This window comes from Salvelinus alpinus, chromosome 15, assembly GCF_045679555.1.
Source record: "Salvelinus alpinus chromosome 15, SLU_Salpinus.1, whole genome shotgun sequence".
Classification (NCBI taxonomy): Eukaryota; Metazoa; Chordata; class Actinopteri; order Salmoniformes; family Salmonidae; genus Salvelinus; species Salvelinus alpinus.
In genome coordinates this window covers 7,598,215-7,625,417 of record NC_092100.1, presented here as the reverse complement: position 1 = coordinate 7,625,417, position 27,203 = coordinate 7,598,215, and the positions used below count along the sequence as shown (strand labels likewise).

Here is a 27,203-nt window from a genome sequence, read left to right as displayed (position 1 = left end):
AACATTGTTCATCCTAATATCTATATATTCCTTATTTCCATTCTTTTACGTTTATGTTGTCTGTATTGTTGTGAATTGTTAGATATTACTGCACTGTTGGAGTTAGAAACACAAGCATTTCGCTACACCCGCAATAACATCTCATTTGATAAGGTCGCTACAATATTTAAAAATAAATCTCCTTTGTCAGCCCACTTCCCATCTGATCAGTGCTATCCGGCATCCCTAGCCCTAATCTAAACCATTTTTAATGTCAACTTCAATGTGGTAGGGTGTCCCAATGGATCAAGTGCATCAACCACATGCACAAGAACTGACCCGCATGGTAGATGAAGTGCGGAAGCACCACTCCATCCATTCTATAGTTTTTTTAATGAATAGTCTCTCCCTTCTCACATGTATTTGGGTTGTATGAGATTCCCTGTGGAAGCCTTTGTGCCCAAACCCATGCAGTGTGATATATGTAAACTATTTGTGTCAAGTAGTGAGGACTGTTGAGGTGAGGACAGCTCATAATAATGGCTGAAACGGAGCAAATGGAATGGCATCAAACACACGGAAACCATATGTATTTTATACCATTCCACCCATTCCGCGCCAGCCATTACTGTGAGTCCATCCTCCCCAATTAAGGTGCCACCAACCTCCCGTGGTGTCAAGTGTATGTAGACGGGAGAATTCTTATATGCCAGTTGTGCCGAAATGCTGCAATTGTGGTGGTGAACATGCACCCGAATTTCTATTTTATCTTTGTTTTGTTTCAATGCCCCGAACAGTAGGTGGCGGCAATACACCAATGGGTGTAGTCTGCCATAAAACTTTAAAGAAGAAGTAGGGCGTCCCAAGGATGCCACATAGCACAGACTCACTTCCGAATATTGTCGGAAGTAAATAGCTCGAGTTCAAATATCGAGCACGTTTTCTCAGCGCGGCACAGTAATTCATGTTTGATTTAGGTTATTCAGCACATATTAATCACAATTGTCCTTATTGGAACAACTATAGCTAGCGGGAAAAAAAACGTAAAAAAAGGAATATTCACTTAATCGAGGTAAGTGATTAAGTTGTTGCTGTCGCCAAGCTAACTTGCTAAATATGCCGATTTAGCTCGCTAACCAGTGATGCTTTGAGTCGCATGAGCCATGTAGGTATTTTGTAAACTTAACTAGCTATAATAAAAAATTATTACATTGGCGTCATGGGTGGACAATGCTCGCTATAGGTAGCTACTGTAACTAGCTAGTAAAAAGTAAAAGGTAATAGAAATGGTGGTCAGATGCACAGAAGCATTGCGACTAAATTTAGCTAACAGTAACGTTAGCCTCTAGGTTTACTTTGCCATGGCTGGCCATGTGAACTACAATTCAGACACTTTCAAACATCGTTAGCGAAACGGATTTTGAAACATCAGAAAGAAAATCTTTATAATAAGAAATATATATATACACGTAAGTTATACTTTAACATAAGCACATTTGCACCGATCCATATGCTGTGTGCCTCCAGTTGACGAATCACAGGTGTTCAGGACACGCTAGATAGTTAATGCCGCGCTCAAACTCTGGAAAAATTGATTTGAACCGTCACCCAACTCGGTCCTTTTTCTAGACCTCCGACCTGAACACCACTGACGTATTTAATTGACCTCGTATTTTTCCGTGTTCCCTGTTTTGAACGCAGCATTGTTATCACTGGCGGTTACCGCTTGTCTTCTGTAAACAAGCGCTGTAACATGGACATATTGCTGTTTATCAATAGAAGAAGATGCGTTCATCAATAGACGCGTTAGCTTCTATGATTTGGCTAGCTACCAGCACAAAGTAAAGTGTAAGCTGGATGGGTTTTCTGTGTTTCATTGACCAGGGCACTAGACCAGAACAGACATGGCTGGGATATTGTTTGAGGACATCTTTGATGTGAAAGACATCGATCCAGATGGGATGAAATTTGACAGAGGTGAGAGTTTGGAATAAGCTTAGGCTAGCTTTACAGCACTTCATGTCTCAAATGTATAAATACATTTGGCTGCATTATGTAGTAGCTACGATCATTTATTGTGGTTTATCTTTGCTTCAGTTTCTCGTCTGCACTGTGAAAGTGAGTCCTTCAAGATGGACCTCATCTTGGATGTAAACATTCAGATCTATCCTGTTGACCTTGGTAAGTGATGTGTGAATGTGTCTTGTCTAATTTCTAATAAAATCGTTTAAGTAAAATGTGAACTTGATTGCTGTTGTAGCAGCCTGTTTTGGATATTTTATGCATTTCCAACTATCCCTCTAGGTGACAAGTTCAGATTGGTAATAGCCAGCACGCTATATGAAGATGGAACTCCTGACGATGGGGAATATAATCCACAGGATGATCGGCCATCCAGGTATATTATTGTGAAACTGCTGTGTTGGATGGAGAATACATTGATATTGGGCTACATTGATTTCCTGGAAACTGGTTTGTCTGAACCGTGTTTCTCTCTCAGGGCGGATCAGTTTGACTATGTGATGTATGGCAAGGTATACAAGATTGAGGGTGACGAGACCTCTACGGAAGCAGCAACACGTCTGTGAGTGACAATCCAGCAGTGATGTTCAATCAAACACAAGTTTTAGTAGGAATGGGAAAGGAAAATAATCAACTCATTAATTCAGGAAATTATTATTTTCTTTCAAAAAAGTTTTCTTGCGCATTCAGCTCTTGTCTGTTTTTGTCCAATGTATACTCCTTCATTTAGACCACAGCACAATTATTAATGGTGTGTGTGTTTGCGCGCTGTCCTTCCTCCATCCAGCTCTGCCTATGTGTCTTACGGAGGCCTACTGATGAGGCTACAAGGTGATGCCAACAATCTGCACGGCTTTGAAGTGGACTCCCGAGTCTACCTGCTTATGAAGAAACTGGCCTTCTAGATTGCCCCCAGTGTGGCCACAGCGGCTCCTCTGTCTACAGTACCCCCTGAAATGGAGGCTGCTACTGTACATTCTGATTCTGTATGAAAAATGTGGAGAGGATGTCCATCTTTAAAGACACTTTGAAGCAGTAGAATGTTTTATTTTTTTTATTTTTTCGTGATGTTAGATTCTTCAAAAGAGAGAGACTAGAGAGACCGTAAAGCAAAGTCGTGTAAATAAAGATGTTTTTTGATAATCTGTATGTGGTGTGCACTTACTCTATATAGAGAGCTAGTTTCAATGTTACTTTATATTCTATTATACAATGTTGGGGAATGTTCAGATAAAATAATGTTGTGTAAAACAGACATGCCTCTGATATGTAACAATCGCTTTCTCATTTGTTCTTCCTCGGGGATCTTTCATTACCTCTTTCTCAACGCATTGGAGAAGTTCCAAGGTCTCTCCCTTTTGACCATGTCCTCCAATGCATTTTGTGGATGAGGCACAAGGAAAGATGATTGAGAAAGCTGTGACGCAGGGATCATCAACTAGATTTAGCTTTGGGCCGATTTTAAAAAGAATAATATATAAATTATTACCAAAAAATAAAAAAACAATTTTTTTTAGTCATAAATAACAAATATATTATTTTTTGGAGTGCATGGTCAGGGGGCTGGAACATAATTGCAAATCATTTGTCGGCTGCAAATGGACCGCAAGAAGCCCGAACTGATATATTTGACTGAAACTTAATTTCAAACGTTTTCTTACATTTGTGTAAGGTCATATACACAGTGTACAAAATATTAGGAACACCTTCCTAATATTGAGTAGCACATACTTCTGCCCTCAGAACAGCCTCGATTCTTCTGGGCATGGACTCTACAAGGTGTCGAGCAATCCACAGGGATGCTGGCCCATTGTTTACTACAATGCTTTTCACTGTGTCAAGTTGGCTGGATGGTTTTTCTGTGGTGAACCATTCTTCATACACGAGAAACTTAGTGTGAAAAACCCAGCAGCATTGCTGTTCTTGACACACTCAAACTGCTGCGCCTGGCACCTACTGCCATACACCGTTCAAAGGCACTTATCTTTTGTCTTACCCATTCACCTTCTGAATGGCACACAAGACAGCTAATGAAATGTCTACCCAGACTATTTGCCCCCTGCCTTACGCTGCTGTTATTCTGTTATCTATGCATAGCCACTTTAATAACCCTACCTGCATGTACATAACTACCTCAATTACCTCGACACTGGTGCTCCCACACATTGACTCTGTACCGGTACCCCCTGTAAGCCTCCACATTGACTCTGTACCCCCTGTATATAGCCTCCACAGTGACTCTGTACCGGTACCCCCTGTATATTGTCTCCACATTGACTCTGTACCGGTACCCCCTGTATATAGCCTCCACATTGACTCTGTACCGGTACCCCCTGTATATTGTCTCCACATTGACTCTGTACCGGTACCCCCTGTATATAGTCTCCACATTGACTCTGTACCGGTACCCCCTGTATATAGTCTCCACATTGACTCTGTACCGGTACCCCCTGTATATAGCCTCCACATTGACTCTGTACCGGTACCCCTTGTATATAGCCTCCACATTGACTCTGTACCGGTACCCCCTGTATATAGCCTCCAGATTGATTCTGTACCGGTACCCCCTGTATATAACCTCCACATTGACTCGGTACCGGTACCCCCTGTATATAGCCTCCACATTGACTCTGTACCGGTACCCCTTGTATATAGCCTCCACATTGACTCTGTACCAGTACCCCCTGTATATAGCCTCCATATTGTTATTTACTGCTGCTCCTTAATTTTTTTATCTCTTACTTTTTTTGTGTATTTTCTTAAAACTGCATTGTTGGTTAAGGTCTTGTAAGTAAGCATTTCACTGTAAGGTCTACACCTGTTGTATTTGGTGCATGTGACAAATCCAAATTGGATTTGATACACAATCCATGTCTCAATTGTCTCAAGGCTGAAAAATCCTTCTTTAACCTGTCTCCTCCCCTTCATCTACACTGTTTGAAGTGGATTTAACAAGCGACTTCAATAAGGGATCATAGCTTTCACCTGGATTCCCCTGGTCACTCGGTGTGTATTATGCATGCAAATTCTTGTAAAGTAATGAATTTTGTCAGTTTAACTGTCACTGATAAAATGAAAGATGGAAACCAGTACACATTGCCACCCTTGGAATTGTCATGAATGGATTTTTCTCCATATCTGTCATGTCGGCAACATGCCTGGGGGGCATGGTTTGATATTCGCTTGCATGGCAGCAAATAAATGTGGAGACTCTGCAGATTGAAATTGAATTAAATGTGCGCCTGAAAGCGGCAATGTGTGCAAACACAGCCCTCTCAGTTTCAGTCGTAATGGAAGTCACAGGACTGGGTCAACGTCAACGATGTGACCACCTGGTTTGGGAGGACGGACAGAATCAGTGTTTTTATTCCATTACTGGATAATGTCTAGCCTTTTCTCTCCCAGCTCCACAGATTGGGGGAAAAAGTGTTGTCTCTTGTCAAAGACTAACTAGGCCTACTCATGTTAATTTCACCCAGAAGAATACAAAGTGATGCCGAAACGTTGGTGGTTTTTTTACACAATAAATTCCTGGGAGGTTATACATATGGAGTGTGCAATTCTCTTTGTTTCTATAGCGTCCAGTTTATTTACTGTTAGTCAGCACCTCTACACTAAATAATTTGCCAGCTCATGCTTTTTTATTAGAGTTTAGACACATCACATGCTCAAATGTAACTTATGTTTTGATAAAGGTTTGTTGGCTGAAATGCTTGCAATAGCAATGAGGAAATGTGAATGGAGATTTGGCAAGCACTTAAGATAAAAAAACAAAAACAAACAGTCTATAAACATGTTTTTCAGATATTTTTTCATCCAGGTGTGACTTCCATTCATAGTGTATTTTGGTCCCAATAAGTTCCTAAGAAAACGTGATAAAATCACTGTTTCCCAAATTGGGAAAAGTCTGAATCCTATTTTAGGATAATATTATATAAAGTCATTGATTTTAGTATTATTTCGCCAGGGTTTCCCAAACTCGGTCCTGGGGACCCCAAGGGGTGCACGTTTTGGTTTTTAGCCGTAGCACTGAACCGCTGATTCAAATTAAGCTTGATGATTACTTAATTATTTGAATCAGCTGTGTAATGCTACGGCAAAAACCTAAACGATCGAGTTTGGGAAACACTGTATTAGGCTATTATTAATAGTTATTGTAGCCATTCAGTTAAAGTGTATTCAGGCATATTATTAATATTATTTCCCCACAGAAATCTAACATGTATGTTGAAAAATATATATTTTTATTCTACACTCATCCTGACAACCGGAAGTGAGCTCGAAGATATAAACATTGGGATTGTGTCGTGCTGTCACTAATTTGCGTTTCCATGCTTTGGCAGACGTTCTACTGAAAGTAGTTTCTGGTTTACTTAAAATACACTTCAGCTGTAGTCGCTGCATAGTTTACACTGCACATAAAACCAACAATTTGGGAGCGGCAAATTTAAGTCATTAGTTGAAGGGTGAGTTCAAGAACTACGTATTCTGACGATGAGTCCATTGCAGTCTCGCAGATTGTATAATGCATTGGACAGTGCATCTCGAAATCACATGGTTTACACTGGGTTCCAGTCGCTGGTAACCTGATGAGATGCTGATTAATATTTAATGGTAAAAAAAAATACGTATAATTTAAAGAATTTGCTAAATGTAAGAGAACAACCTCAAGGACCTTGCAATGGAATTTAATTGGACGCACTGTCCTCTGGATTAATTTACTCAGCAAACTGCTTCCAATTGCGAACAACAATAACATTGATGAATAACGATAGTACTACAACAAAATAAAATATTAATTGACACATGAAATAACAGGCACGATGGAGAATAAACGGAAAAAAAAGATGACTTACTTCACAATTGGACTGATCTTTCTTCTAAGTGGAATGGAATATGGTAAGTATGATTTTTATTTTATTTATTTTTTTGGGGGGGGGGGACTTGTGTGTTGTGGTTACTGTAGCCTATGCGAACATTTTACAATGTAGATTAAAAATGCACATTCAACTGAAGCTAACATTTGAGTGCTACACTGATAAGACTGTTGTGTACCCGGTCAGAGAATGTCACTTATTTTCTTATGTTGCAGTTTACTGCTGTTACTTTTTGTTGACCAGGTGTCGAGGTTATGAGTAAATTATTTTTTTTATGCCCGGAAACATGGGGTTTGTAAAGGCCAATTGATTTCCTAATGACTCCCTTGCGTCCACTACTTTAAGCCTGCTCATTAACTCATTTCTGCTCTTGGCTTCATGTCAGTTCATCGGATTTTTACAGCACATTCCACATGCATTGTATTGCCTAATGTTCAAATGGGAATTAAGTGTTTTTTTAGACCTGAACAATTGTCTTTCAAGTGTTGCTGCACTGATCGGCAAATAACCTCCCTACAGAGTTTCATTAAGCGTTTCTATTCTTATCATAATTTTTTTTGGTACCTCATTGATAGGCCTATTTATGTTGGATTATTGTTATTATTAGCCAGGTAAAATGTAAACATGAGTTCGCGAGTAGGATGCTCTTTGGGCAGATTTAATAAACTACTGTTTGTGACTGGATGAGGAAATTGATGTCGCGACACAATCCTTAGTTCCATTGGGAGCCATGTAAGTCATGTAAAGAGGGTGACAGGTTTCCGCAAGCAAACAATTTAAACCTTGGGATCCAGAGGAGAGGATCGGTCTCGACGTCAGATAATATAAGAGCTATGGAAACCGTTGATGTTTCCCCTGGTCACTTGTGGTTTGCACTCCAGATTCAGCCAAGCTTTAGCTTCATTGTGCATGATTTCGGAAGTCCCCCCCCCCCCCCCACACACACACACACACACACACACACACACACACACACACACACACACACACACACACACACACACACACACACACACACACACACACACACACACACACACACACACACACACACACACACACACACACACACACACACACACACAAGTGCAAGTCAGTCAGGCCACATGCAAGCGTTTCTTGGTCATTGACTTCCATTTTGTGAAAGTGACAGTAGTTAGCCTTACTCCCAGACATGCACTACGGTTAAAGATTTTGGGGTCACTTAGAAATGTTCTTGTTTTTGAGATAAAATCTATTTTTTTTTGTCCATTTAAAATAACATCAAATTGATTCGAAATACAGTGTAGACATTTAAAGTTTTAAATTACTATTGTAGCTGGAAACGGCATATTTTTTTATGCAATATCTACATAGGCGTACAGAGGCCCGTTATCAGCAACCATCACTCCTGTGTTCCGATGGCACGTTGTGTTAGCTAATCCAAGTTTATAATTTTAAAAGGCGTATTGATCATTAGAAAACCCTTTTGCAATCATGTTAGCACAGCTGAAAACTGTTCTGATTAAAGAAGCAAAAAAACTGGCCTCTTTTAGACTAGTTAAGTATCTTAAGCATCAGCATTTGTGGGTTCGATTACAGGCTCAAAATGGCCAGAAACATAGCACTTTCTTCTGAAACTCGTCAGTCTATTCTTGTTCTGAGAAATGAAGGCTATTCCATGCGAGAAATTAAGAAACTGAAGATCTCGTACAACGCTGTGTACTACTTCCTTCACATAACAGCGTAAACTGTCACTAACCAGAATAGAAAGAGGAGTGGGAGGCCCCGGTGCACAACTGAGCAAGAGGACAAGTACATTAGTGTCTAGTTTGAGATACAGATGCCTCACAAGTCCTCAACTGGCAGCTTCATTAAATAGTACCGGCAAAACACCAGTCTATTTAATGAAGCTGCCAGTTGAGGACTTGAGGCGTCTGTTTCTCAAACTAGACACTAATGTACTTGTCCTCTTGCTCAGTTATGCACCGGGGCCTCCCACTCTTTCTATTCTGGTTAGTGACAGTTTGTGCTGTTCTGTGAAGGGAGTAGTACACAGCGTTGTACGAGATCTTCAGTTTCTTGGCAATTTCTCGCATGGAATAGCCTTAATTTCTCAGAACAAGTATAGAATGACGAGTTTCAGAGAAAGTGCTTTGTTTCTGTCCATTTCAATTATCTGTTTAAAATGTGTTGGATTAAACTGTTCAGCGTAAATGGAGGAACTAAAGGAGCAAATATTTTATTCCATGCCCCCCTCTCTCCAGCTGTTATCTTGCCCACGATATGGAGGTACCTGCAGACTCTGGGGGCAGCACCTTACTTCCTGGGTCTGGGCCTATCGGCATTCAGTCTGTCTGGTCTCCTCTCGGGCCCCTGGTTTGGCCACTGGTCTGACAAGACACACGCCACCAAGAAGATAATCCTGTTTGCAAACCTCTTTGAAATTGTTGGTAAGTTATTCTCTGAAAGCTTACCCAGAATCCAAAATCAACCCTTAACTCCTACCCCTTAGGCACTTTTGTAGATCTTATGATTCAGCAGGTGTAAGCAATATGGAGACAATTCAACCTGTCCTTCCAGAGGGTAATATACCTAAGAATGGTGCTGGAGGGAATGGTGTCTGTTTTACAGGCTCCTGACCAATTGTGCAATTAACATTTTTGTGCTAATCTTTTTGTTTTTTGTACATAATGTTTCCACAATTGTTTCTTATGACCGAAAATAGTGTCTGGACATCAGAAATAGCTATCACTAACCTTGATTTGGATGAGGACTTCTATTTCAATAAGTCAGAGGTGAAAGACATACGATTATGATCCCGGATCCGGACCAAATCTCGACACTCGAAGGAGACGGCGCTTTTGAGGCCGACATGCGGGACGAGACTACATCGGAGAAAGGATAAATCACCTCTACTCACTGTTCTATTGGTGAACGTGCAATCGCTGGAGAATAAATTGGATGAGCTCTGTTCGAGATTGTCCTATTAACGTGCTCTGAACTCTAATATCCAATGTTTCTCAGTCATGGCTGAACAAGGACATGGTAAATGTAAATCAATCTGTTTTTATTCTTTACATCGACAGAACTGCAGCGTCGGGGAAGCTCAGGGGAGGGGGGTATGTGTCTTTGTTAGCAGCTGGTGTGCTATCTGTAATATGAAGGAAGTCTCTAGGTTCAGCTCGTGAGAGTTAGAATACCTCATTATAAGCTGTAGACAATACTATTTACTAAGTGGTTTTCATCTATTTTATTGTTGCGGTCTATATGCCACCACAAACCGATGCTGGCACTAAGACTGCTGTCAACGAGCTGTATAGTGCCATATGCCAACAAGAAAATGCTCACCGAGAGTTGGCACTCCTAGTGGCCGGGGACTTTAATGCAGGGAAACTGAAATCTGTTTTACCTAATTTCTACCAGCATGTTACTCTAGATCACCTTTATGTAACAGTATAACTTTACGGCGTCCCCTCGCCCCGACCCGGGCGCGAACCAGGGACCCTCTGCATACATCAACAACGGTCGCCCACGAAGCATCGTTACCCATCACTCCACAAAAGCTGCGGCCCTTGCAGAGCAAGGGGAACCACTACTTCAAGGTCTCAAAGCGAGTGACGTAACCGATTGAAACGCTATTAGCGCGCACCACCGCTAACTAGCTAGCCATTTCACATCCGGTACATTTACTCCACACAGACAATGCTCTCCCGCGCCTTACATTTGGCAAATCTGACCATAATTATTTCCTCCAGATTCCTGTTTACAAGCAAAAAGTCAATCGGGAAGTACCAGTGACTCACTCAATATGAAAGTGGTCCGATGAAGCGGATGCTAAACTGCAGGGCTGTTTGGCTAGCACAAACTGGTATATGTTCTGGGATTCATCTGATGGCATTGAGTTCACCACATCAGTCCACCGGTTTCATTAAGTGCATCGACGACATCGTCCCTACAATGCCCGTACGTACTTATTCCAACTAGTAGCCATGGATTACAGGCAACATCGGCACCGCGCTAAATGCTAGAGCTGCTGCTTTCGAGGAGCGGGACACTAATCCAGACACGTATAAGAAATCCCGCTATGCCATCCGAACCATCAAACAGGCAAAGCATCAATACAGGACTAAGATTGAGGGGAAGGGGGAAACGCAGCTGTGAGCTGTCCAGCGACTTGAGCATACCCGAGAGCTAAATACCTTCTATTCTCACTTCGATGCTAGCAACACTAAACTATACATGAGTGTACCTGCTGTTCTGGACGACTGTGACCGCGCTCTCCGCAGCCGATGTGAGTAAGACCTTTTAAACAGGTCAACATTCACAAGGCCGCAGGGCCAGACGGATTACCAGGACGTGTACTTTGAGCATGCGCTGACCAACTGGTAAGTGTCTTCACTGACATTTTCAACTTCTACCTGACCCAGTCTGTAATACCTATATGTTTCAAGTAAACCACTGTAGTCCTTGTGCCCTAGAACGCCGAAGTAACCTGTCCAGATGACTACCGCCCCATAGCACTCACATCTGTAGCCATGAAATACTTTGAAAGGCTGGTCATGGCTCACATCAACGCCATCATCCCAGACCCACTCCAATTTGCATAGCGTCATCTGTGGATCTGTATCTCTATTGCATTCAACTTCTCCCTCAAAGACTGCAAGACAAAGGAGCTGATTGTGGACTACCGGAAACTGAGGGCCTAGCACGCCCCCCTCCCCCCCCCCCCCCCCCCCATCGACGGGGCTGTAGAGGAGCGGGTCGAGGGGCTTCAAGTTCCTGTGTCCACATCACTAAAGAATTAACGTGGTCCACACACACCCCAACACAGTCATTTAAGAAGGCATGACAATGCCGCTCTCCCCCCTCAGGAGGCTGAAAATATTTTAAGTAGGCCCTCAGTTCCTTAGTTCTACGAGGGGGGGGGGGATCAATTGAATTCAGGCTGTAACAACAAAGTGTGATTTAAGTCAAGGGGTATGAATATTTTCTAAATTCAAAAGGCACTCGCACATCTGAGCTATCTTTTTTTGCAGGTGCGTGGTAACAGTTGAACAAGATAAAGGAAACCGCACACTGCTCTTGATAGTATCACGGATCTTTAATAAGCTTACGTACGGTTTCCTTTCTCCTTCATCGTATGAATATTTTCTGAAGGCACTAAGATACCCGGGTCTACCTTTTACTACTTGGGGTCGTATGTATCAATCGGCTCAGTAGGATTGCTGATTTGTGATCAGTTTTGCCTTGTAGATCACAATGAATATGATTACATGGACAGGGTGGACCTGATCCTAGATCAGCACTCCTCTGATGCTTGATACTCATGGTCCCCGGTCGTTCTACTGTGACGTTCTACCCTGACATTTGTCTTTGTCCTCCAGGCAACTTCATGTGTTTTCACGTTGTCATGTATTTCATGTCCTCTAGGTAACGTTATGTTGTCCTTTAGGTAATGGCATGTTGTCGTCTAGGTAACGTCATGTTTTTCATGTTGTCTTCTAGGTAACTTCATGTATTTCATGGGCTACTCCAAGTGGCTTTTGATCTTTAGCAGACTAGTGGCAGGTGAGACTACCCATATACTACTAGAGCAATGTGGTTTTGAGCTGTAAAGGACTTTTTATTTACCAGATTATTTAGATTATAGCCTAATCAACATTTTTGTTTTGTCTGTCTTTTTTAGAGTAAAAATGACATGCTTGTGGCCACTCTAAAATGGACTTTTAGAAAAAAAAGTTCTGACATTCAGAATTATTGCACCTGTTTTAATGCTAAACCTCCATGTTGCTAACGTGTACGTGGTCTGCTCCCAAAGGTGTTGGTACAGGTGCGGGTTCGTCCATCTTTGGCTTCATGGGCCGATGCACAGCCCACAAGGACCGCTCCGCCGTGTTCGCATCGGTCATGGCGTGCCGACAGATTGGCCTAATGATTGGTCAGTGCTGTTGTCCGTCTGCTTCCTTTGTGCCATTCATAGTAGGGTGTATCGTGTTTTTGGAAACGCACGCTGTTCTGCGTGCAGGCCTGGTTTTGACCAGATGGAGTACATAATTACTTTTTGTAGCAGGTTAGGATAATTAACATAGCAGGTTAGGAGAATTTAGGCTTAGCGGAAATGCTAAACTTGTTCCTGACACAACTCAAAATATATCTGGCCACAACCAGGGCAGCCCTCTAGAACAGCGTTGTTTCCAGTAATGCGATTCTGCTTCATAGCATGTTGGCATTTACTCGGTTTATGGAGATGTTCAAGGTTGTCTTTTTTTGTTTTCTTGCAGTCCTGCTGCTAACCAGGGCCTGTATTCATAAAGCTCCTCAGAGTAGTATCTAGGATCAGATCCACCTTGTCCATAATAATCATATTTATTATGATCTAAAATGCTCAACTGATCCTAGATCAACACTCCTACCGTGTATTTTGGCCTCTGCTCTCACAATGCCTTGAATTGTTTTTAATGTCTCAGGAATAAGATTTTGCCGTATTCTGACATGTGCAGCAGGACTGTGAAAAAGACTACCTGGAACGCACCCACCTATGTCTCTGTTAGTGTAAGGGTCGGTCTCATGATGTCCCTCATCACACACAGGTCCTGTATTGAATCTCTTCCTGAGGCTTTGTGACTTCAAGTTGGGGCCGTTCGTGGTGAACAAGTACACTGCACCTGGGGTAAGACATTAACAACTGAATAATTTCTCCTCTCTTCACAGTAAAATAGTTATATGGTAACATCACGTGTAGTAAGACAACATACAGTATCTTATCTATAGGCTTTGTTCTGTCAAATTTTATTGAGAGAAATCGAATGCTTACATGAGATGTTATAAATGTGTATATAATTTGTAAATAAAACTTAGTTTGAATTGGGACTTAGGTCACAAACGAGGTAGAACTATATGAACAAACTGGTTAAAATGTCTGGTTTGTTTGTGGGTGTTTTTGTTAAAACAGAATGCCCCATACAGTGATTTGAAACCTGTAAATACCAGTTGGCTGCTCTAACCGCAAGACTATCCCTTTTCACAGCTTTTTATGTGCTTGATGTGGACCCTCCTCCAGCTGGTCGTGGTCTTCATGTTCTGGGACATCCCTCCCCGGGAGGAGCCGGTGGGGGAGGGAGCCGAGGGGGTGGGGGAGGGAGCCGTGGGGGGAGCCGAGGGGGTGGGGGAGGGAGCCGTGGGGGGAGCCGAGGGGGTGGGGGAGGGAGCCGTGGGGGAGGGAGCCGCCTGGGATGGAGGCGTGGGCGGAGCAGCCTGGGATGGAGCCGAGGGGGGAGCCACCTGGGATGGAGCCGGGGAGGTGGCGGAGGGGAAGCCCTTGCTCGGGCCATGCCCAGACATCCTGGGGTCCTACGGCTCGGTGGTGACCCCTGATCCTCCTAGGTCAACTGCTAACCCGGCCATCTCCGACCTGCCTCGCGTCTCTCCCACCCCCTTGCCCCCACTCGAAGAGGAGGGTCACTCTAGATCTTCGAGTTTCAGCATGAGCCGAGGTGGGTGGTGACGGATGCGTTTCTCAAGTTGGTAAAATACATACTTTAAAATGTGTATTGATCTTGTGGGGTACCTGTCCAACTTGAAAATCTCTGTTCCTTCTCTCTCTCGCTGTGTTCCCCTTCCTGTCTTTTTTTTCCTCCACACCATCTCTCTCTGACCCTGTTTCTGTCTCTCCCTCTATCTGTGCCTCACCTGTTTAGAGTTCCTAAGGGAAGAGGTGGTTGTGCTGTTCACAGCTCACTTCGTCATACTGTTTAACCAGACAGCACTGGAGGTGAGCTCGCCCAACTGTGCATGTGCTCTCTTCCTCTCTCACTGAAGAGCCTTTCACCTACTACATTGCATAAAAGTGACTGGGGGTGGGGGGGGGGTTAGCAGTTAACCAAATCACTGTCCTTAAACCAACTTTCAGTGTCCTCATGCCATCATCGTTATGTTTGGTTGTGGAGGCATTGGCTAAAGTGCATGCTGGATGACTACGAAGTACTTGTTAAACTTTATAGTAATGTTCTTGAATATGCTATGTTAGTGTGAGTGCTAATAACACTTATTTATTCATAAAGTTGTTATAAAGTGTTTATGAAAAATGTGTCAGTAACATGACCTCCTTTTTGATTTCCTACCACCTTAGACCGTCGTGACCCCGTTGACCCAGAAGTACTTTAACTTCGGGGAGTTGGAGAACAGCATCATTTACTGCATCTGTAGTGTGGAGGTGATCACAGGCTTCCTGTTTGTCCACTGGCTGTGCCGCCACACGACCGAGAGGGTGTTGCTGGCCGTGGGCCTTATCCTCTGCCACATCTCCTGCGTATGGTGCCTCATCTTCCTGGCCAACCCACAGGGTGAGGTTGCCCAACACTCGACTCAGCCGGCCATTTTTTTTTTTTTTTAGCTAGGTCGAACAATGTTGCCTACTCAGACACGCTATGTACCATACAGCAAAGAAACCTTGAAGGTTATTTCCCCCCCCAAAAAATGTTTAAAAATGTCCAAATTAATTTTAATTGCAGGAATTCAGATTCAGGATACTGACTGTGACTAATGCGATGTAACATTGAGTTTAACTTTAGAACTGTTGTGACATACTTCCATTGCTTTGTCTCCTCTCTCCTCTCCTCAGGTAATTTCTCCTGGCAGTTAGCAGAGTTCATCATTGGGGTGTTCCTGCAGATTTCAGGGCTCCCCTTTGTAGCTGTGGCACAGGTGTGTCTCTTCTCCAAAATCACTTCGGTAGAGTCTCAAGGTGAGCAATGGCGCCCTCTAGAGGACACCTTTCGGACATACGACGTCTGTAGTTTAACTGTAAGTGCTCTAAACCAGTCTTTTGTTCATTAGGCACCAATCGGAAGAAAACTAACTGAAACGGGGAGGGATCACCTAGACTTGTCCAATAAGAAAATCTTATTTTAATTTTCCGTTGCTTAAGGTTTTGCATTGTGTACCCTAATGAACATAACCCCGGTACACCCCATTTCCGTTCTGCCTGGTTTTGTCCGTAATTCACATAAGAGTGGATTTTGTATCTCTCGGCAGTTTATCAAAACATTTTCTGAACTTGAGTCCCCCTTTTAATAACTTGGTTATTTAGGGTAGGTTCCTTGTATTTCTATTGATCAGTGTGACGTAAAGGGATTAGAGAACAGACCTGCAGGTACTGTGCTGCCTCTGAGCAGAATAGTTAGAGCGGCTTTGAGAACCAATGTTCTCAGGGTTGTGTACATTAGTCACGTGGATGCTCATTATTTTATTTATTTTCTGTTTCAAAGCATTTCTAAAAATCTTTTGCTATGGACCAAAAGGTCCCTGTTTTTGAAAAGCTGTGCCGTCCAAGGTGAAATATCTGTCTGCCCTCGAGGAAACCTTAATTTACTTTTGGGGCCACTGTACTACAATGGTTGACCTTGTGAAATAAATAATTTCACTGCACCTATCCATTGTGACAATAAAAAAAAAAAAAAGATATATATATATATATATATATATATATATATATATATATATATATATATATATATATATATATATACACATACACATACACACAGTTGAAGTCGGAAGTTTACATACACTTAGGTTGGAGTCATTAAATATATATTTTTTTTTTTTCAACCACTCCACAAATTTCTTGTTAACCAACTATAGTTTTGGCAAGTCGGTTAGGATATCTACTCTGTGTATGACAAGTAATTTTTCCTATATCGACATAACCTGAAAGGCCGCTCAGCAAGGAAGAAGCCGCTGCTCCAAAACCGCCATAAAAAAGCCAGACTACGGTTTGCAACTGCACATGGGGACAAAGATTGTACTTTTTGGAGAAATATCCTCTGGTCTGATGGAACAAAAATTGGAACTGTTTAGCCATAATGACAAAAGGGGGTGGCAGCATCATGTTGTGGAGGTGCTTTGCTGCAGGAGGGACTGGTGCGCTTCACAAAATAGATGGCATCATGAAGAATGATGTTCCAAGCTGTTTAAAAGCAACATCTCAAGACATCAGTCAGGAAGTTAAAGCTTGGTTGCAAATGGGTCTTCCAAATGGACAATGACCCCAAGCATACTTCCAAAGTTGTGGCAAAATGGCGTAAGGACAATGAAGTCAAGGTATTGGAGTGGCCATCACAAAGCCCTGACCTCAATCCTATAGAAAATTTGTGGGCAGAACTGAAAGCGTGTGCGAGCAAGGAGGCCTACAAACCTGACTCGGTTACACCAGCTCTGTCAGGAGGAATTGGCCAAAATTCACCCAACTTATTGTGGGAAGCTTGTGGAAGGCTACCTGACACGTTTGACCCAAGTTAAACAATTTTAAAGGCAATGCTACCAAATACTAATTGAGTGTATGTAAACTTCTGACCCACTGGGAATGTGATGAAAGAAATAAAAGCTGAAATAATTATCTCTACTATTATTCTGACATTTCACATTCTTAAAATAAAGTGGTGATCCTAACTGACCTAAGATGGCATTTTTACTAGGATTAAATGTCAGGAATTGGGAAACTGAGTTTAAATGTATTTGGCTAAGGTGTATGTTAACTTCTGACTTCAACTGTGTATGTATTTATTTATTTCTGAACATGACCCCAGGTATGTGTCTCTTTTTGGTATTTGTCAGTAACTGTCTGCCTGTCCCTCCCTCTCTCTCCAGGGTTGAGCCAGGGGGTACGTCGCTCTGTGGGTGGTCTGGCCACTATCTTGGGCCCCCTATGGGGGGGTGGTTTGACGGGGCACATGTACATCATGCTGGGGTTGATGATGGCTCTACTGGTCCTGTTCGCTGTGAGTTCACTGTCTCTTGTAAAATAGATTTGATTTCATTGAGAATAACCCATATATACCTTATAACATATCAAATGATTGATAAACAGGTGTAGACTAACAGTGAAATGCTTACAGGTCCTTCCCAACAATGTAGAGAAATAGAAACCTAATGAGGAATAAATATACAATGAGTAACTATAACTTGGTTTAGAGACATGGATGTATGTTCGAGAGGTCGACCGATTTCATCGGAATGGCCGATTGAAAAAAAAAAAAAAAATAATAATAATTATATATAATATTTTTTAATTGGGGCCGATTTCAAGTTTTCATAACAATCGGTAATCGGAGTTTTTGGACACAGACTATGGCCGATTTACATTGCACTCCACGAGGAGACTGCGTGGCAGGCTGACTACCTGTTATGCGAGTGCATAAAGGCGCCAAGGTGCTAGCTAGCATTAAACTTATCTTTTAAAAAAACAATCAATCTTATCATAATCACTAGTTAACTACACACGGTTGACATTACTAGTTTATCTAGCTTGTCCTGCATTGCATATAATCGATGCGGTGCCTTTTGAATTTGTCATTTGAATCACAGCCTACTTCGACAATAGGGGGATGATTTAACAAGCGCATTCGTGAAAAAAGCACTGTCGTTGCACCAATGTACCTAACCATAAACATCAATGCCTTTATTAAAATCAATACACAAGTATATATTTTTAAACCTGTGTTTTTAGTTAATATTGCCTGCTAACATGAATTTCTTTTAACTAGGGAAATTGTCACTTTTCTTGCGTTCTGTGCAAGCAGAGTCAGGGTAAATGCAGCATTTTGAGCCACCTGGCTTGTTGTGAACTGTGTTAGGAAGAAATGGTCTTCACAAAGACCGTAATTTGCCAGAATTTTACATAATTATGACTTAACATTGAAGGTTGTGCAATGTAACAGCAATATTTAGACTTATGGATGCCACCCGTTAGGTTAGATACGGAACGGTTCTGTATTTCACTGAAAATAAAGGTTTTGTTTTCGAAATGATAGTTTCCGGATTTGACCATATTAATGACCTAAGGCTTGTGTTTATTATATTCTAATTAAGTCTATGATTGATAGAGCAGGTTGACTGAGCGGTGGTAGGCAGCAGCAGGCTCGTAAGCATTCATTCAAACAGCACTTTCGTGCATTGCGCTGTTTGACTTCAAGCCTGTCAACTCCCGAGATTAGGCTGACAACTAAAGTACCTATTAGAACATCCAATAGTCAAAGGTATATGAAATGCAAATGGTATAGAGAGAATTAGTCCCATAATAACTACAACCTAAAACTTACCTGGTAACATTGAAGACTCATGTTAAAAGGAACCACCAGCGTTCATATGTTCTGAGCAAGGAACTTAAACTTTAGCTTTTATACATGGAACATATTGCACTTTTACTTTACTTCTCAAACTTTGTTTTTGCATTATTTAAACCAAATCAAACATGTTTCATTTTCTTTGAGACTAAATAGATTTTATTTTATTAAGTTAATAAGTGTTCATTCAGTATTGTAATTGTCATGATTGATTTATATATAATCTGGCTTTTTTTTAAAACATTTTTGAAATCGGTATCGGCTTTTTTTTGGTCCTCCAATCTGTATCGGCGTTAAAATCATAATTGGTCGACCTCTGTTCTACAAGTGCATTCGAAATGTGTTCAGACCCTTCGACTTTCTCCACAGGTTACGTTAACTATTTAATCCATTATAGAATAAGTATTTTTCTCTTCTCAATCTACACACTACCCCATTACAAAGCAAAAACAGGCTTTTAGAAATTTGTGACTTTATAAAAAAAAATTACATAAAAATTACATTTACATAAGTATTCAGACTCTTCACTCAGTACTTTTCTTAAAGCACATTTGGCAGTGATTTAAAGACTTGGCACACCTATATTTTGGGAGTTTCTCCCATTCTCTGCAGATCCACTCCAGCTCTGTCGGGTTGAATGGGGAGCGTTGCTGCACATCTATTTTTCATGTCTCTTCAGAGATGTTCGTTCGAGGTTCAAGTCCGTACTCTGGCTGGGCCACTCAAGGACATTCAGAGTTGTCCCAAAGCCACTCCTGCGTTGTCTTTGTGTGCTTAGGGTCGTTGTCCTGTTGGCAGGTGAACCTTCACCCCAGTCTGAGATCTTGAGTGCTCCCGGAGCAGTTTTTCATCAAGGATCTCTGTGTACTTTGCGCCGTACACCTTTCCCTCAATCCTGACTAGTCTTCCATTCCCTGCTGCTGAACAACATCCCTACAGGATGTCACCACCATGCTTCACTGAGGATGGTGCCAGGTTTCCTCCAGACATGATGCTTGGCGTTTAGGCCAATGAGTTCAATCTTGGTTTCACCAGACCAGAGAATCCTTGTTTCTCATGGTCAGACTACTTTAGGTGCCTTTTGGCAAACTGCAAGCGGGCTGTCATGGACGTTTTATGGAAGAGTGGTTTCCGTCTGGCCACTCTGCCGTCTGGCCACTCTGCCGTCTGGCCACTCTGCCGTCTGGCCACTCTGCCGTCTGGCCACTCTGCCGTCTGGCCACTCTGCCGTCTGGCCACTCTGCCGTCTGGCCACTCTGCCGTCTGGCCACTCTGCCGCCTGGCCACTCTGCCGCCTGGCCACTCTGCTTGTTGAACATCTCATTCCGAAGTCTTTGGCATTAATATAGTTGCCCCCCCCCCCCCCCAACCTTTTGCTGCATTAACAGCCTCCACTCTTCTGGGAAGGCTTTTCAATAGATGTGGGAACATCTTCGCCTCCCGAGCCCGTTGGGAGTTGCAGCAATGAGACAAGATCGACATTGGGGAGGAAAAAGGTGTAAAATACAAAAATAAATCCAGGGTTTACAAACTAAGGTGTCATTGTACGCTGATTCATGTTTTCTTTTAAAGCCACAAGCTGATTAAACAGGTGTGCTGTGGACAAAAGGCCACTTTTAAAATGTGCAGTTTATCACACATCACTGCCCACGGATCTCAAGTTGAGGGCTCGTGCAATTGGCATGCTGACTGCAGGAATGTCCGCCAGAGAAATAAATGTTAATTTCTCTACCATAAGCCATCGACAATTTGGCAGTACGTCCGTATGGCCTCAACCGCAGATCAGTTGTATCCATGCCACCCCAGGAGCTTCACATGCATCTACTTTAAGGTGTCTCTGACCAACAGATGCATATCGGTATTCCAGTCATGTGAAATCCATAGATTGGGGCTTCATTTGATTTCAATTGATATTTCCTTATAAACTAATTCAGTACTCTTTAAAAAAAAAAAAATTGTTCAGCGTAAATAGCCAAATGCGCAGCACTCAACTCAGGCGGCTGTATGAAGTCTACTGTATCTGCTGGTGACGTCTCACTCAAAAGCCTCTACTTTATCACTCAGAATTGCACTTTCCAGTGTTACTATTTCTCATGTAGTGTTATTAAACTAAACCAGACAAACCGTAGTAAAATAATGTTACCTAGTCGGCTGCTGTGTTCAATCCAATAATATTCCTCGCCAGGTGCATTCAATTTGCAAGAGGCATATAAGGGGAAATGTTTATTCTGACAAGCAGTCAATGCAAAACAATTCTTAATGCAATCATGGGAAAACTGCATTAGTAAGCGTTATTGGCCTTTTTGTTAAATACAAATAAAAGCCTAAACAATTTTTACCAATAAAATTGATTTCAAAATACTGTAGCCTATGCATGGTCTATATCAGACGTGCTATTATCACTTTTACAAAGTAGGTTATCGCCCTTTTAACTGCACCTAAACTATGCCTGAAACTCGGGTTGTAAATGTAGAGAAATAAAACGTGGTAGCAATGTAAAACTGAGATGCCCCTTTTTTTTGTTTAACTTACAAAAAAGGTTAGACAAAAGGGGCACTGGTGTTCATTGACTATAGCTCATTCTCACAGAGGTGTTCCTCTTGTCCAGGTGGGAGTGACGTTTGAAGTGCAATAGATGATGATCTGTTGGAGGTATGTGAGTTGAAGTGGATCCAGGGTGTCTGTTTTGTGAGCCATGACCAGCCATCAAAGTATTTCATGGCTGCAGATGTGTGCGCTTTGGGGCGTTAGTCCTTTATACAGGGTACCTTGATGTTCTTGGGCACAGGGACTATGGTGTTTTTTAAAAAAACATGTAGGTATTACAAGCTGGGTCATGTCAGTGAAGACACTTGTCAGCTCAGGGTCAAAGTATGCATCCTGATAATCCGTCTGGCCCTGCGGTCTTGTAAATGTTAACCTGTTTAAAGGTGATCCTCCCACGAGATCAGTCGTCCGGAACAGCTGGTGCTCTCATGCATGGTTCGATGTTGCCTTCTATGAGCTCTTTGAGGCAAGCATTTACTCGTCTGGTAGGCTCGCGTTGCTGGGCAACTCGCAGCTGGGTTTCCCTTTGTAGTCCGTGATGGTTTGCTCATCCGACGAGCGTCAGCCGGTGTAGTAGGATTTGATCTTAGTCCTGTATTGACTCTTTTGATGTTTCGTCGTAGCGGGAGTTCTTATTATATTAGTGTCTGCCTCCTTGAAAGTGGCAGTTCTAGCCTTTAGCTCATTGTGGATGTTCCCTGTAATCCATGGCTTCTGGTTTGGATATGTACAGTGAAGTCGGAAGTTTAAATACACTTAGGTTGGATTCATTAACTCGTTTTTCAACCACTCCACAAATTTCTTGTTAACAAACTATAGTTTTGGCAAGTCGGTTAGGACATCTACTTTGTGCATGACACAATTTGTTCCACAATTTTAGACAGATTATTTCACTTATAATTCACTGTATCACAGTTCCAGTGGGTCAGAAGTTTACATACACTAAGTTGACTGTGCCTTTAAACAGCTTGGAAAATTCCAGAAATCGATGTCATGGCTTTAGATGCTTATGATTGGCTAATTGACATAATTTGAGTCAATTGGAGGTGTACCTGTGTATGTATTTCAAGGCCTACCTGCAAACTCAGTGCCTATTTGCTTGACAGCATGGGGAAAAACAAAAGAAATCAGGCAAGACCTCAGAAGAATTTGTAGACCTCCACAAGTCTAGTTCATCCTTGGGAGCAATTTCCAAATGCCTGAAGGTACCACGTTCATCTGTACCAACAATAGTACGCAAGTATGAACACCATTGGACCACGCAGCCTTCATACCGCTCAGGAAGGAGACTCATTCTGTCTTCTAGAGATGAACGTACTTTGGTGCGAAAAGTGCAAATCAATCCCAGAACAACAACAAAGGACCTTCTGGAGATTCTGGCGGAAACGGGTACAAAAGTATCTATATCCACAGTAAAACGAGTCCTATATCGACATAACCTGAAAGGCCGCTCAGCAAGGAAGAAGCCACTGCTCCAAAACAGCCATAAAACAGACAGACTTCTGTTTGCAACTGCACATGGGGACAAAGATTGTACTTTTTGGAGAAATGTCCTCTGGTCTGATGGAACAAAAATTGAACTGTTTGGCCATAATGACCATTTATGTTTTGGTTGAAAAAGGGGGAGGCTTGCAAGCCGAAGAACACCATCCCAACCGTGAAGCATGGGGGTGGCAGCATCATGTTGTTGGGGTGCTTTGCTGCAGGAGGGACTGGTGCACTTCACAAAATAGATGGCATCATGAGCCAGGAAAATTATGTTGCTTCAAAATACATCCACATCTCAAGACATCAGTCAGGAAGTTAAAGCTTGGTCGCAAATGGGTCTTCCAAATGTAATATGACCCCAAGCGTACTTCCAGAGTTGTGGCAAAATGTCTTAAGGACAATGAAGTCAAGGTATTGGAGTGGCCATCACAAAGCCCTGACCTCAATCCTATAGGAAATTGTGGGCAGAACTAAAAAACAAAGTGTGCGAGCAAGGAGGCCTACAAACCTGACTCAGTTAAACCAGCTCTGCCAGGAGGAATGGGCCAAAATTCACCCAACTTATTGTGGGAAGCTTGTGGAAGGCTTCCCAAATCGTTTGACCCAAGTTGAACCATTTAAAGGCAATGCTACCAAATACTAATTGAGTGTATGTAAACTTCTGACCCACTGGGAATGTTATGAAAGAAATCTGAAAAAAATAATTCTCTATTATTCTGACATTTCACATTCTTAAAATAAAGTGATGATCCTAACTGACCTAAGACAGGGAGTTTTTACTAGGATTAAATGTCAGGAATTGTGAAACTGAGTTTAAATGTATTTGGCTAAGGTGTATGTAAACTTCCGACTTCAACTGTATGTGGGGAAGACGTCGTCGATGCACTTATTATTGAAGAGGATGACTAATATGGTGAACTCCAATGTTATCCAATAAATAATGTTCGTGCTAAGCAAAACTTTGTCCTATAACTTAGCATCTGCTTCATCAGACCACTTCTGTATTGAATGTGTCACTGGTGCCTGTTTGCGTGCATGAGAACAGTGACTGTATGGAGGAGAATATATTTAACGCGTTTGGTTGGCTTACCTCAAACCAAAGAACTGTTTTTGGTCTCTGATAATAATCAGTTTAATGTTAATTGTTTGTGTAACATTGAACCTTTCTCTATCAGATCATTTTCTCCTTCTCCTATCCCCGCCTGGTGGCTCCCACTGTGGTAGAACATGCACAGGGTGAGGATAGCGGGGGTGTGCGAGGTACGTCTCAACTTACAAATAATATGCCATGTAGCAGATGCTTTTATCCAAAGGGACATTTTTTTATGTAGGGTATGTCTCTTTATGCCACTCCGATAACGAAGTGACGTTGTTCTTGCAGGCCAGGAGAACTAACGTAGCGGGTTTGGAGACTGAGGTAAAGGTTAGTGAAATGCTCTAACCTGCTACAACAATCACTTTGTATCGAAATGGCGTTAAGTGTCCCTAGTCCTGTGAATCAAACTCAAGCACCATGCTCTACCAACTGCGCTACAGAGGACCACAAAATATTATTGAAACCGCAGAAGTTGGTGCGTGGTCCCAAATGCATCCATTAAATGCATTGTAGAGGGTCCACAGTTATTTTATGCATATTTATTCATTTGTAAGGAAATGAGTAGAACAAACGTTTCAGCTGTTGGGCCATGTCAGATCTTGTCAAATTTACATGTTTAACACATCATCCAAACAAATGCTACACTAATAAAATGTACTTTAAAAAAGAGATATATTCACTTTGGCATGTGTTTTCTCTTTCTCTGCAAGTGTGAAGCGAGTGTTTCTTCCTACCTTGAATCCATCTCAGGACATGTGCTTCCTCAATCTCTGAAGACTCCCATATGTTGCGCACACACCATACAAGATGACTGTAGGGCCTGTACTAGATGAATGTACTTCTGCAAATATAGTATCAAAATGGAAATGAAATACTTTGGAATTAGGTGTAATGTACAAACATTTAGAAAGATGTTGGTTATGCACAAAACATTACAACTTCGTAAAAGGTGTTTCTGATTTTTATAGCTCATAACCTCCTATCACATTTCACATGATTGTACCGCTGACTGAAATACTTTAACACACTGACTCTGACAAAGATTTTATAAGAAATGAACAGATCAGATTTATGTAGAGACAAATGGTCAAAACATTGATAATACCTCAGCCCACACACACTGTCCAGAGTTTTCAGCTGACTGAAATGTATCAATGCATGTTGGTTATTTCTGATGGCTGAGTATGATTATGACATGCAGTACCCTTTTCTACCACTGGTGGGTGCCCTTATCCTTTATTTCTTTACTGTGGTGTTACTGAAGACTTTGTGGCAGAGCCTCAAGTAGATCGCTGTCCTGGTCCCAGATCTGTTAGTGCTCTTGACGACGCCATTGCTGTCGACGTTAAGCCAAACATGTTTACAGTGACAAGGAGTTGGCTTGATGGCACAGACTGGCACTCTGGCAACTAAATAGCCAAAGAGAGAACATGTTTCTGAAAATCACTTTTTTTTTCTTCACAGAATGAGGGCAAGGGGAAATACTAGATCACTACTGACTGTAATAAATATGTAATGGCTTTATGAATGGAGTCATATGTTGAAGTTATACTGTTCTGGACGTCTTGTGACAGTTGTTAAAGATGAATATGGCTTAATGTAATCTGCTACGTATTATTTTTGCAATTGAGGTATTATATTTTGGTCAGTGCATAACCTGTTCTATAACCACTTAGTTAGTGAATTCATGTCTTCCTTTTGAGAATAGCTTTTTTTTAATCCGGCGGTGTCTCATTTTGTAAAGGAATATGCTAATTGTTTATAGCTAACATTTATCTTTCTGTTTGAGACATTTTCCCCTTACTCTTTGAATACTTTAAGTTGCATATGATTTGAACACATTTTATACATAGCTAGTAGTCATGGTCCCTAATGTGTTGTAACTAACGGAGAAGTCTAGAACTTAGCTTTCAAACAAATTTCATCTATTTGAATAATGTTCTAGTATATTATTACCTACCATTGTTAAAAAAGTTTGTCATGTTTTCAATCAAAATGATAAAACGTTACACTAGTCTCTGCAACACTACTGTGCACATGTACAACGTATTGTGTCTTGGCCATTTTTACAATGAAATGTCACTAATAAAAATATTTTTTTTTGCCAGTGTTTAAAGTGTAGTTCAAATTGGTATATTAGTGACGTCCTATGTGCTCCGTTTAGAAAGATAATTTCATAATTCCAGGGTGAGAAGAGATTCATCTCAGGTAAGGGGGCATACTGTAACTTGAATTATGTCCTGTAAAACCGGAGCGGTTTAGCCACAATTTGAGGTTAACAAATATAATGCATATTTAAAATGCAAACATGTAATTACAGAAACTAACAGTGAACGTTAGTACATAAAATGTTATGTAACAATTTGCCTGTAACTGCCATGTAAATATGTCGATGTTAGGCCACATTGGAAAGTGGACAAAATGTGAGCGGTATTAGAGATTTGACTTGAATATGCATTGCCACGTTAAGCACTTTTTTTTTATAAAAAAAAAGTGCTTATCAGAATTTAGAAGCTCTACATATGATACGCAAATATCAGATTTTTTTTTTTAGACTAGACCCTTTCGGGTAATGACAATGTCTTCAGTAAAAAAAAAAATAACTCTTGGTCATGAAATCCTAAGTCAAGGCACTGTTATTTCACTTTCTTTGAAAAATATTAGTTCAAGGAATATAACCTCGTCTGTTAACTCCAATCCAATGTCCAAAATTACAGAGCTCTTAGAAATAACTGATTCACTTTGTAAAGCGATGAAAAACCAAGTTTTTATTTTTATCCGTTTTTATGAGCTCGGAATCCATTTCAAATCGAGCTATTGAAAATATAATAAACTGACATTTGATAGCGCTCTTGACTACTAACTAAAACACATTTAGAAAGCAAAGTCCTCTGTTCTGTACCATATACATTTCTCAATGAATCTACATGTCATAACTACTAATAAGCAAACCATTTTGAGGGAAAATAATTCAAGTAAATTAGTTTTGTCGTCTGGTCCAGCTTTTTTGAAATGTGTTGGAAAAAGTTAACACTTCAGGGGATGTAAAAATATATTTTTTAAAGTGTTTTAGATTGCTCACATTGATGC

General features: G+C 41.4%; 2 protein-coding genes across 2 annotated transcripts; both read left to right on the top strand.

The window, feature by feature from the left end:
• The first annotated feature begins 657 nt into the window (after positions 1–657).
• On the top strand, positions 658–3,144 carry polr2h (RNA polymerase II, I and III subunit H). The gene is made up of 6 exons (XM_071342370.1): positions 658–1,051; positions 1,864–1,956; positions 2,077–2,160; positions 2,284–2,377; positions 2,480–2,563; positions 2,789–3,144. Exons 2-6 carry the CDS (start codon positions 1,884–1,886, stop codon positions 2,904–2,906), a joined length of 453 nt encoding a protein of 150 aa, XP_071198471.1. The 5' UTR covers positions 658–1,051; positions 1,864–1,883; the 3' UTR covers positions 2,907–3,144.
• A 3,156-nt stretch (positions 3,145–6,300) lies between these two features.
• LOC139539418 (major facilitator superfamily domain-containing protein 8-like) lies at positions 6,301–26,229 on the top strand. Its single transcript, XM_071342368.1, has 15 exons — positions 6,301–6,467; positions 6,820–6,900; positions 9,125–9,310; positions 12,366–12,428; positions 12,679–12,798; positions 13,451–13,530; positions 13,888–14,022; positions 14,161–14,353; positions 14,558–14,631; positions 14,989–15,202; positions 15,481–15,603; positions 17,508–17,638; positions 24,193–24,277; positions 24,399–24,440; positions 24,824–26,229. Exons 2-14 carry the CDS (start codon positions 6,825–6,827, stop codon positions 24,410–24,412), a joined length of 1,494 nt encoding a protein of 497 aa, XP_071198469.1. The 5' UTR covers positions 6,301–6,467; positions 6,820–6,824; the 3' UTR covers positions 24,413–24,440; positions 24,824–26,229.
• The last annotated feature ends 974 nt before the right edge of the window (positions 26,230–27,203 follow it).